Here is an 11,376-nt window from a genome sequence, read left to right on the forward strand (position 1 = left end):
TCTCTGTTACTTGAAGCAAATTCTTAATCCCATTTCTCTATCATTTGCAAGACTAGAATCACCAAGATTTCAATTTTTTTTCTCATTTCTTAGCTGTCTTTGAAAGAACCCCAGTATCTAGAAAATATTAGTAATATCAACTAACCCATATAATGACATTCTAACTATTGATTCCTCCTACCCATTAATAAAAGAAAAGTTCCAAACTTTCTTCTGTTAATGAGCATACCCATTAAAGTTCTGGTCTTTTTCTTGTTTTGAGTCGATTTAGACTTATTACTTTAATTACAGATTTGTTTCCTGAAAAGGGAGACAATAGAAAATGAGGAATTGGACTTGGGGCTTTGTTGGTTTTCTTTATCTTGCTCTCTTGTTGAAGATTGAAGCCTTGAAATTTCATAGGACTGAACAAACTGAGAGAATCTCAGGTACATTTTCTTTTGGGTGCTAATTTTTGTGGTTTAGCTTGAAATTATGTGTAATTTCCTGTGTAAGTAAGTTAGGTTTTAGTGATTTGGCTTTACTTGCTGCATAAGGCTTGTGTTTGTAGGCTGCAACTTTATTGATTTCTTCAGCTGGCCTCGTTCCTGAATTCTTAGTTCTATAGGGACACAGTAGTCTTTAACATGTAAGATCATTTCGATGAGGAATAGCAATCTTGATAGTGTTGTTTGTTTCATTTGGTTAACTTGTAAATGTATGTTGAATAAAATAGTCTGGTAATGGTTGGTGTTGCTAACTGCCTAAGTAATAGCATTATCTGTATAGGTAATGAGTTTTGGCCCCCAAAGATGTGCATCCTTCTTTGATGATGTTCATACTGTTAGTCAGATTCAGAATCTGTAGGTAATTAAACGCTATACTGTTATTAAATCCTGACCGTGCTACATGTCGCTTTTGCAAGTCTGTCTCAGACAAAACATGGGGTTGAATTAGCTAGAATGTAGGTTAAGATGAGGTGGAGATGAATGACCTTTGTTAGCTGAATTATTTATCTATCTGCATGTTAGTCTCTGAGTAATTATTGACCCTGGAGCATCCTTGATTTATGCTTAGAAGTTTAGTTCCAGATCTACGTTAAGATTGATTGAAAATCAACTTTCACCTTAGAGCTAAGCCTGAATACAGATAAATGAGGTATTTTTTCTTAAAAGTTCGCCTGTCAAAGTGTGGTAGTGATCTAGATATGATTGGCATATTATTCTATTGTACATGTATATTTTCTGCCACTTGATTTTGACTATAGTGGGAGAATTCTGTAGAGGCACATTGAATGCATAATTGTACATTGAGGCTTGAGCTAATAAAATGAGGACTATAGTGTTTATCCCCTTATTTTCAGACTATAGACATTGAGCTTTCACATGAGCTTCATTATTGAATTTGTATCAGATTTCAGAGTTCACATTTGACTGGTATCTCAAAAAACTTAAATATGTAGACAATTGACTCATAGCACATTGTACAATTGAATATAGTAAAGGGTGGAGGATAATTTGCATAATGAAATCTAGGTAGAGAGAAGTGATTTCATAGTGTTGGGCTAAACTAGCCCAAAGACACTCTTAACATGGTGTGATATTGTCCGCTTTGGGCCAAGCCCGTACAGTTTTCCCAAAAGGCCTCACACCATTAAGAGATCCCTACACCTTATATATAGACTCCCAATCTTTTCAGCTACCAATGTGGGACTTTGTTCGCTCACCCAACAATCTCCCCCTCGGACTATGTTCGCTCACCCAACAATCTCCCCCTCGAACTAAGTTCCATGTGGCCCATTACCACGATCCACAGGTCAATTTCCGAGATTACTGTGTGCCACCCACATTGTTAGAGTATTATGGCAATTGAAGCCCGCAACTAGCTTCTTCTTGTGTGCGTGCCGCCACGCACCATCACCCCGCATCTCCATACTCGTCCCGCTGAACCTGGGCTCTGATACCAGTTGTTGGGCTAAACTAGCACAAAGACACTCTTAACATGGTGTGATATTGTCCGCTTTGGGCCAAGCCCGCACGGTTTTCCCAAAAGGCCTCACACCATTAAGAGATCCCTACACCTTATATATAGACTCCCAATCTTTTCAGCTACCAATGTGGGGACTTTGTTCGCTCACCCAACAATCTCCCCCTCGGACTATGTTCGCTCACCCAACACATAGAAACTAGGTATAATGGTCTTCTGCTTTTGAACTTTTAAGCTAAATGAAGAACTTGATTGAAGACTTTGGCAGGCCGTAATTTCAATGTTTTGAGGGTTGTCAAAAATTCCAAGGGGTGTTTTCAGACTCCCATTGGAACAGATTGGTTCTTCATACATGTATTTAAGTCAAAATTCAGATATTTTTTTATATTATAAAGGAGTGGAAATTCAGATATAAATAAATGTTGCAGCATCAAGATATAATTTGTTGGTGAATAATTATAATGTCATTAGTGACACCATAGAACCATTCTTGTGATCACAAAGGAGCATCTTTTTAGCTTGCCGTAAAAAAAGAAAAGAAAAAGAAGAATATATTTTTAACCAACTGAATAAGTTTAACTGTAATGCAAAATACTAATCAAATTCTTCTGAGCAAATAAACATTATCTTTTGACTTGCTTACATAGTTTAGCGTATAATGACATAGGATACTTGCTTAAAACTCGTAAGTATCAACTCCTTTATTTTCCTTCTATTTCCAAAATTCAGGAAGTGCTGGTGATGTCTTGGAAGATGATCCTGTTGGGAGATTAAAAGTTTTTGTTTATGAGCTTCCCAGCAAATACAACAAGAAAATTCTGCAGAAAGACCAACGATGCCTCAACCACATGTTTGCTGCTGAAATCTATATGCATCGTTTCCTATTATCTAGCGCTGTTCGAACCTTTAATCCTGAGGAAGCAGATTGGTTTTACACCCCTGTTTATACCACTTGTGACCTGACACCAAATGGCCTTCCCTTACCGTTTAAGTCACCACGTATGATGAGGAGTGCAATACAACTTATTGCTTCTAACTGGCCGTACTGGAATAGGACAGAGGGAGCTGATCACTTCTTCATCACGCCCCACGATTTTGGCGCTTGTTTTCACTATCAAGTGAGTCTCTCTCTCTCTCTCCCCCCTCTCCCCCTCTCTCTCTCTCTCTCTCTCTCTCTCTCCATCTCCCTCTCTCTCTCCCATACTGTCATACACTCATTCGCAGAATTAGATAGACTCCACGGAAAGGCTGCTAATAAATATCCCTTAGTTTCACGATTATTGATTTTTGTTATTTTCAACTGTAACTTTCAGTCATTACTTTCGGGGAAAAATAGGTTTTGGTTACACGGTGTTATTCTGTGCGATTGCAGGAAGAAAAAGCTATTGAGAGGGGAATTCTTCCATTGTTGCAACGTGCTACCTTGGTTCAAACTTTTGGACAACGAAATCATGTTTGTTTGAAGGATGGCTCAATTACAATTCCTCCATATGCTCCCCCGCAAAAAATGCAATCCCACTTGATCCCTCCAGATACTCCCCGATCTATCTTTGTTTATTTCCGAGGCTTGTTTTATGACGTCGGAAATGACCCCGAAGGTGGTTACTATGCAAGGTATGACCAAGGCTCATACCTATGAATAAATCACATTTGGTTAAGTTTCTTTAACACTTAAATATACTGAACATAGCTACTTAACAAAAGCCCGACTATTCTTCACCAAGTCGATTTATATGTGAAGTTAAGTACAGAGTTATCAGGATCTAGAATTAATGCATAGTTGATTGATTTATTTAATTGTTATTCTGATATTATACTGTTTCTCTTTTCTCTGAAAAGTTGGATGAATATTGTTTAAATAAATGTTAGATGAAATCACAACTACTTTAGAAGTTGACTGAAAAGAGAGTAACTAACTCTGATTACTTATTTCTTCAGAGGTGCCCGAGCAGCAGTGTGGGAGAACTTTAAAGACAATCCTCTCTTTGATATTTCAACAGAGCATCCAACCACTTACTATGAAGACATGCAGCGAGCTATCTTTTGCTTGTGCCCACTGGGGTGGGCACCATGGAGTCCAAGATTGGTTGAAGCAGTTATATTTGGCTGCATCCCTGTTATTATAGCAGATGACATTGTCTTGCCATTTGCTGATGCAATCCCGTGGGAGGATATTGGCGTGTTTGTAGCAGAGAAAGATGTTCCGAATTTGGACACTATTCTCACTTCTATTCCACCAGAAGAAATATTGAGGAAGCAGAGATTGCTAGCCAATCCTTCAATGAAGCAGGCAATGTTATTTCCACAACCTGCTCAATCAGGTGATGCTTTTCATCAGATTTTGAACGGACTTGCACGTAAACTGCCTCACGACAAGAGCACTTACTTGAAGCCCGGAGAGAAGTTCTTAAACTGGACTGCTGGTCCAGTTGGTGACCTAAAACCTTGGTAGAGAATGGTTCAAGAGATGATTTCTTTCACTACTTAGCCCCTGGCTCCAAACATTTCTTCTGTACCAACGTTGCTGAATTTCATCCGAAGTGTAAATTTTTACCACGTAGTTTTGGGAGACGACACATTCATTTTGGACCTATAGTGTTTGTTGTATGCATGAGTCTTGTGAAAAATAGGTATGTACTGATTTCTACTTGCATAGTCGTGCCAGAAACTTATTGCCTTTTTTGTTACATATAGATGTTAAGCCATTAAGCATTCTTGGAAAAGTGGCTTTTCCTGTTGCATTCACTACTTATTAGGGAGTCCCTGCCCTGGGTGCCCGCCCAGGTTGGGGAATAAAGATAGAGTTGTCCTGGAATTTTTGGAAATGATATTTTCATAATGTACTATCAGAATTCAGAAGTTAGTGTGTTCATCAGCTTATCATACACTGCAATAATGATTTTGCTGAAGAAACTCCCAAGCTTGTGAGTTAGTTGTTGCTTTACATCAATATTGAAAGTTAGTGGTCTTAAAAATATAGTCCCTCCGGTCCATAATAAGTGATTTTTTGATCTTTTTATTTTGGTCCAAAATAAGTACATTTTTACATAACCAAGAAAAAATTAACTTTATTTTTCCAAATTTGCCCTTATTTATATATTTCAATGTGTCAAGTTAATAAATACAAATTTTAATTAATGGTAAGTTAGTCAAAACACTTTTTCTTCTTCTTCTAGGTGTTAATATTTTCTTAAGTGGTATGTTAAAGGTCAAAAAGTCACTTATATGGACAGAAGGGAGTAATAAAGATCCATAATCATTCATACGTGAATTATGTTCTTATATTGGTAAAAAATGACATCACATCCCACGTGGCCTGTGAATAATCCAATTTCTGTGAGTGCGAATTCCAATCTTCTTGCAAACACCAATTCTTGAAACTGAACCCATGAACATCTATAAAAGACTTTTCTTCAACTTAAACACTCACCATCTTCAACTCAAAAATTGTCCAAACGCTTACTGGGTGGTAGGGATGTGCATGGATCGGATCGGATTTAACACATTCCATATCGGATTTTGAATTCAAAGTTTGGATCAGATCAGATTTTCGGATTTCGGATCGGATTATTATGCCTCAAAGTTGCAAACTCATATGTATATTTTCTTTGTAAAGAGGCAATACAGTAAGAAAAATTCATGTTTCTACAATTATGAGAGTACTATGGTGCCAATATAGCTAAATCCATCAATTGTAAAGGTAATAACTTGGAGAAAAATATAAAAGAAGTACTAACTATCCGAAATTAAAGTTTAGTATTTATACATGCCCTAATAATTTTGGATTTCGGATCGGATCGGACCGTATTATACCAATCCGAGTCTGATCCGAAATTCGAAATTTTAATAAACACAATCCGAAATCTGATCCAATCCGAAATTGAACGGATCGGTTCGGGTTTCGGATATCCGATCCAAATGAACATCCCTACCAGGTGGCATTTGGTTTTCCAAAATAATTTTGCAAAAACTTTTTTCCAATTTTTGCATACTATTTTCACATAATTCAGCTCTGAGCCAACGGTCGATCAACTCCTACACCATTCTTAGACCAAGAATAGAAAATTCTCATGCGCAAATCAATAAAGTAATAGTAGATTCTAAGCATAATGTTGAATGAGCCCGATGATTTACATTGTTATGTATGGACATGTGAATATATAACAAGAAATCACTCCTGGAGGACAAACGAACCCTCATATTCTTTTCCCCACAGGTTGTGAAGCAAAACTCAAAGGATTAAATGCATCGTCAAAACTTGAAGCAGGAGCGGGCTTGAATTCATAAGGACCTCCTTTTACACCCCAAACCTGTAATATTGGAAAAAAATACATGTCTTGTCAGAGGCTGTCGGTTCCTCAAACAAATGAATGAATAATTGAGACACGAATCATTAGGAGGTTTTTAAGGAAAAGGCAAGTTTGAAGCATATGGAACTAACTTGATTGCCATCAACATCATAGCCTCTATCCCAGGCATGTATCTCATTGTTCTTTAACACAGCTAGTTCGGAGGTACAGCGGGTTGCACCATTCTGCTACACAGGCAAAATAGACTTGCAGTACTTATTAATAGGAAAGGAGAAAACATCACAGGCTATCATGACGCGAATCTCGACAGTAAAATTGATGCAAAACTTAAGCAGATACCCATGAATTAGGAAATCCATCTGCAGGTGTTGAACCTTCATATAAGCATCGTTTCCCACGTTCACAGCGCTTTAGATGAATGGTAGTCAAATGTTCAGCAATGTCCTGTGCATGACAGTAGAATTAAAATGACTTCCCAGCAGAAACAGTAAGTTCCAAACATTTTTCAGTAGCATAACCATCAAACTAGGAAATATATTAAACAGTTTGTCATGGTTGGCTTGGTTATTTTAAGCAGCAGAGACATGGAATGAGGGAGAACATATGTATAAAGTTACAGACCTGAGCCTATACTCAAAAGTAAAGCATACTAAAAAAAAAGAGATCCGATCTTAATGTGTTCAAATGTTTACCCCAATAACTTCTTCAGGTTCCGGACGTTGGTCCCTAGGGCGATCGCAGAAGTTCTTGTACTCCTCTGCATCTCTGATGGCATATGTGCTTACCTAGAATTAGGCACAGGTACAATGAAAACTTATTTGCGACGAAGAATGAAAATAAGGCTGCAAGGCTTGGTTTCTATCACCAACAATTAAAAGTAAGGATACTGAGAGTAGAGATGTTAAAAGGAACTAGAATTTATTAGCATGAATACTAGACCAAAGGTATATCATTCCCACTACAATCAGCGCAAGTATTTTCCTAAACAACCAGCAGACCACCTTCATGCTACTTTTAAAGACACCCAAACATCCTCTCACCCACACCCACACCCACACCCATCATAGAGTTGAAACGAGTAATAATTCATGAGAACAGGCTTGTAAGGGAAGTAGAACTGTGTCCAATCACATTATTATACATAATGCAAAAAGAAATGGTGATTTAATTAATACTAGATTACTAGTAAGTGTTATGCCACTCGTGTCAAACAAAAAGTGTGAAGGGGCTTAGCAAGGGGAGTAGAATAGTAGAATTTAGAGAAAATTCCGACCACAGAAAATTATGAATTGGGACCAACCTCAACATCACATTTCAGCTCCTTTGCACAAGGCTTGATCATGAAAAACCTCTGCAACAGAATGTTATATTAGAATTGAATGAGCTGAGTGCTCTTAACTATAAGAGCAACTAAAATAAAATAGCTACTGTGATGTCATCTTATATGATTTTCTGGGTTTCAGCAACCAAAGCAACAGAACAAAGAAACTTAAATTAAGGTAGCAGGCCTATAATGCAACAGTCTTGATTATAACAAGAACAAAAAGAAAATAATATTGGATACTCACCTGTCGGAAGGGTTTATGGGGTGTCCGCCAAAATGCCTACAACACAAAAGAAGTTCCATTATAAAATCGACTTTCATGGGTCCAAACCAGAAGCATGAAGGAAGAAACCAAAGCAAGATATAGACGTACCTGTTCAAAATATAAAACTTTAGAGCCATCTACCATGTCAGCAGCAGGACAGGAAAGCCATCTATACACAGAAAAACATGAAAGTTGAATAAAAGAAAATTTTCAAATACCAGAACTTCGACCAAATTTTTTTCTATATCAAGAGATGATCATATGCTTCCAGAAGCAAAACTTCTGGAGAGAAGCATGCTTACATGCCTGACACGGTCATAGGAAGATTGCTATCCAAATTATCGTTCCTAAAGATTGTAACTTTGCAGGCCAATCAAGCAACAGCATACAAAATGGACAAGATATAACTACTTAATGTTTTTTTCCCTCCTTCTACACCTCTATTTATCAATTACTAAGCCTCAACTCAGACTAGCTCGGGCTAATTTCGTCTTAAGAAAGTCAAATTGATAAGATTCAACACATATTACAGTTTTTAGCTAAACCTTCTCCCTGATAAGCTAATTTGGCAGCAATATTTCTACGCAAATCCAAAATAAAAACATGAAATAATGAAAATTATAAACGAAAAATATAATACCTGAAATTAAAGTAATTATCAGGATCCCTAACAGCTTGCTCCTTGGAAAACTACAATAAAACTCGAAAAAGTCAGTTATTCTCACTTTCTTCACAGTTCCAGAGGAGCAACAGTAGCAGAAATAGAAAAGCCAATAACGTAGCAAAAAGCACTACCTTCTCACCGCTAAGTGACTGTGCGACAATTCGAGCATGGTCCCAACGTGTGGTCGACTTAGTGAGCCGCCGTACCAATAAAGCGCCTCCGATAAGCACCAGCGACTTGAGAACCGCTCCACGAGCTCGGCTCCACCCGTTTGAGTTTGGATCCGACTTTGAGTCCGAAACCGAGTCCGAGCCCGGGCACATACTGGTCTTTAACACTTTACAGTGGACTCTCTAATAGCAGATGATTTGACCTATAAATCATCCTCGAATTTTACAAACTTGAATTGAATTCAAATGCTTCAGCTTCTTTTTCTTCTCAAAATTTCTGCAAAATTAGAAACTTCTGAAAATGGGAAATTTTTGAAATACTTTTCTATTGGCGTAGAAGCATTGGCGAAAGTAGTCTCGTGCCGTCCTCTCAATCCCCACCACTTGTTTTTTCAAGTCCGACCACATTACTGGACTGACATATAGTAGAATCTTCTACTGGGCTCAAGCCCACTATTAGCCCAATCTCAATGTCAGCTATAAGGCCCACTTGCACAAAATATATTTAAAAAAATATTTAGCGGTCATTTGATTTCCATGATTTATACACTATCATTTTCTTTTCAACAAATGACGTGACTATTGTTGTTGTTAGCGATCATTTGATTCATGAAAAAATTTATACGATGCAGAGATTATAATTCTAAAATAGTAATTTTTGGATTATTTTTAGTGTGTATTATTTTTGTGGTAAATGCTTGTTTTATTACATTACAATACTTCTATTTCTATATGGTGCATGCATAATATAAAAGTTAACATTTTTATCTCTGAACGCCAACACCGTATAAGTTAACTCATGTTCGATTTGGCATAGAATAATATCGGATTTGCGGAAGAAAATTCTACTGGTATAACTTCTACTACAAGATACAGAAAAACTAACAAATTGCAGTAAAAAATTACTGCTGAATCGTATTTCAGGATTATTTTCCTAATTCCGATAAACATACAACAACAACAACAACAACATACCCAGTATTATCCCATACCGTGGGGTCTAGGGAGGGTAGTGTGTACGCAGACCTTACCCCTACCTTGCTGTTAGCCCCTTGACAAGGTTCCTCGGCAGGTGTGGGTTGTGACAAGGATTTTCATGATGGCCATGACACACAACCTGAAAAATGGGGCAACATAATGACGGGCAGCTCGGCATGACGGACTATGCGGGGTTGACAAACGCACCTTGAACGGAAGCAAGGCGCATTTCACTTGGACGTGCGGGTTGGCATAACAATGGCAAGGCAAAGCCATGTCAAAGCAGGGGCAAAGACATGGCAAGACAAGGCAAGGCAATGCGGGACAAGCAATGACAATTGATGCAGGCAGATTTGATCAAGTTAGGGGCGACTTGACATAAGCGAGCAGCTGTGGCAATGAGCGTGTACGGCTAAGTCAGTGGGCGGCAAGTTGTGGTCATGACATTGGTGCGGAGCAGTGTTAAAGGGAAAGGCTAGGCGCAATGCCAGCCTTGGGAAAAACAAGCACATGCAGTACACAGTCAACAGTTGCAAAACGTGTGCAAGCCACATGGGATGCAGTTGATGGTTACAAACCACATCCAAAACATGACTGATCATGGGCTAAAAGTGTGGGCACGTTTTTGTATTTGTCTTAGCATGTTTGCCCATCAGTTGGGGCTTGTCAACTGATTGTTTAAATCCTGCCCTATAAATATGTGCATAAGCTGTCTCAAAGAGGATAGAAAAACTTAGTCTTGTGGCAAGTGTTAGCCAATTTCGTCTAAGTGTATTCCTAAAGGTAGGAAATCATTTTCGGGGCAAGGAACTACTGTGTTCTTTGTTCTTGGCGATAGGGTTGACTTATTGTGTTCTTGTATTCACATATTAATACGAGTTGGGAAGAAATTCCTGTAAATTTTGTGTGTGCCTTTTACTTTACTTGCTGCCTAAACTTGTCTAAGTCTCAAACGTCCCTAAAATAAATCTAAGTGTTGGAAAGGCTGAAGTCAAGGCTGGGCTTGACTGCCGCACAGAGGTGAACCTCGGGCAGAATTCGAGTGACATAATCACCCATGTGACAACTGGTATCAGAGCGTGGCTGGATCGGGGCGAAGACACGACGTTCGTTGGTTGAATTTCGTGAAAGATGGTTGGTGGCAACACAGAACTGAGGAAAAAAGTTACTGCATTGGAGGCACTCGTCGGAACTGTTGATGGGGATCAATTTCTGACCATTGTGACTCGTCTCGCCTATCTTGAGGCCGAGATGAACAGGCTGAGCCAAGAGTGCACAGATATGAAAGCAAAAAATGTGTTTTAGCGTCGTGCTGTTGGCAATGATGAAGCACAGCGTGGGGCAGATCGTACCAAGGTCAAAATTCCTAAGCCTAAAGAGTTTATTGGTGCAAAGAGTGCCAAGAAACTCGAAAATTTCCTGTGGGATATGGAGCAGTACTTTAAGGTTGCCCATGTGCGAGATGAAGACAAGGTCACCATTATGACTATGTACTTGGTGGACGATGCAAAGCTTTGGTGGCGGACGGGCGTGGCAGATGATGTAAGTGCTGGTAGGCCGAAAATTGACTCTTGGGAAGGGCTGAAAAAAGAGTTGAAGGATCAATTCTTTCCTAGCAATGCGGGTTGGATTGCTAAAGATCGTTTGAAGAAGTTGAAATAAACTGGAACGGTCAGGGATTATGTTAAAGATTTCAGTTC

General features: G+C 38.6%; 2 protein-coding genes across 3 annotated transcripts; one reads left to right on the forward strand and one right to left on the reverse strand.

The window, feature by feature from the left end:
- On the forward strand, window positions 1-4,845 carry LOC109210586 (probable beta-1,4-xylosyltransferase IRX10L). The gene is made up of 4 exons (XM_019374022.1): window positions 1-428; window positions 2,695-3,083; window positions 3,338-3,579; window positions 3,904-4,845. The coding sequence occupies exons 1-4, from the start codon at window positions 323-325 to the stop codon at window positions 4,415-4,417; spliced, it is 1,251 nt and encodes a 416-aa protein (XP_019229567.1). The 5' UTR covers window positions 1-322; the 3' UTR covers window positions 4,418-4,845.
- A 1,148-nt stretch (window positions 4,846-5,993) lies between these two features.
- On the reverse strand, window positions 5,994-9,086 carry LOC109210587 (chromophore lyase CRL, chloroplastic). Of its 2 annotated transcripts, none has more exons than XM_019374024.1 (9): window positions 8,660-9,086; window positions 8,505-8,554; window positions 7,973-8,033; window positions 7,844-7,879; window positions 7,576-7,626; window positions 6,968-7,060; window positions 6,615-6,719; window positions 6,407-6,499; window positions 5,994-6,275 (listed from the first exon to the last, which is right to left on the reverse strand). In XM_019374024.1, exons 1-9 carry the CDS (start codon window positions 8,849-8,851, stop codon window positions 6,162-6,164), a joined length of 795 nt encoding a protein of 264 aa, XP_019229569.1. In that variant the 5' UTR covers window positions 8,852-9,086; the 3' UTR covers window positions 5,994-6,161. The 2 variants fall into 2 exon arrangements, with proteins under 2 accessions (XP_019229569.1, XP_019229568.1); XM_019374023.1 differs by having other exon boundaries at window positions 6,407-6,502.
- Between the last annotated feature and the right edge of the window lie 2,290 nt (window positions 9,087-11,376).

Source organism: Nicotiana attenuata, unplaced genomic scaffold, assembly GCF_001879085.1.
Source record: "Nicotiana attenuata strain UT unplaced genomic scaffold, NIATTr2, whole genome shotgun sequence".
Lineage (NCBI taxonomy): Eukaryota > Viridiplantae > Streptophyta > Magnoliopsida > Solanales > Solanaceae > Nicotiana > Nicotiana attenuata.

Bases quoted from the DNA above. Each gene is read 5' to 3' on its own strand.
- LOC109210586 (XM_019374022.1), top strand. From the start codon at position 323: ATGAGGAATTGGACTTGGGGCTTTGTTGGTTTTCTTTATCTTGCTCTC. The intron at 429-2,694 runs GTACATTTTCTT...TCCAAAATTCAG, and splicing joins ACAAACTGAGAGAATCTCAG to GAAGTGCTGGTGATGTCTTG. The intron at 3,084-3,337 runs GTGAGTCTCTCT...GTGCGATTGCAG, and splicing joins GCGCTTGTTTTCACTATCAA to GAAGAAAAAGCTATTGAGAG.
- LOC109210587 (XM_019374023.1), bottom strand. From the start codon at position 8,851: ATGTGCCCGGGCTCGGACTCGGTTTCGGACTCAAAGTCGGATCCAAAC. The intron at 7,880-7,972 runs GTACGTCTATAT...TTTGTGTTGTAG, and splicing joins AAGTTTTATATTTTGAACAG to GCATTTTGGCGGACACCCCA. The intron at 6,720-6,967 runs GTAAACATTTGA...TGTCATGCACAG, and splicing joins AACCTGAAGAAGTTATTGGG to GACATTGCTGAACATTTGAC.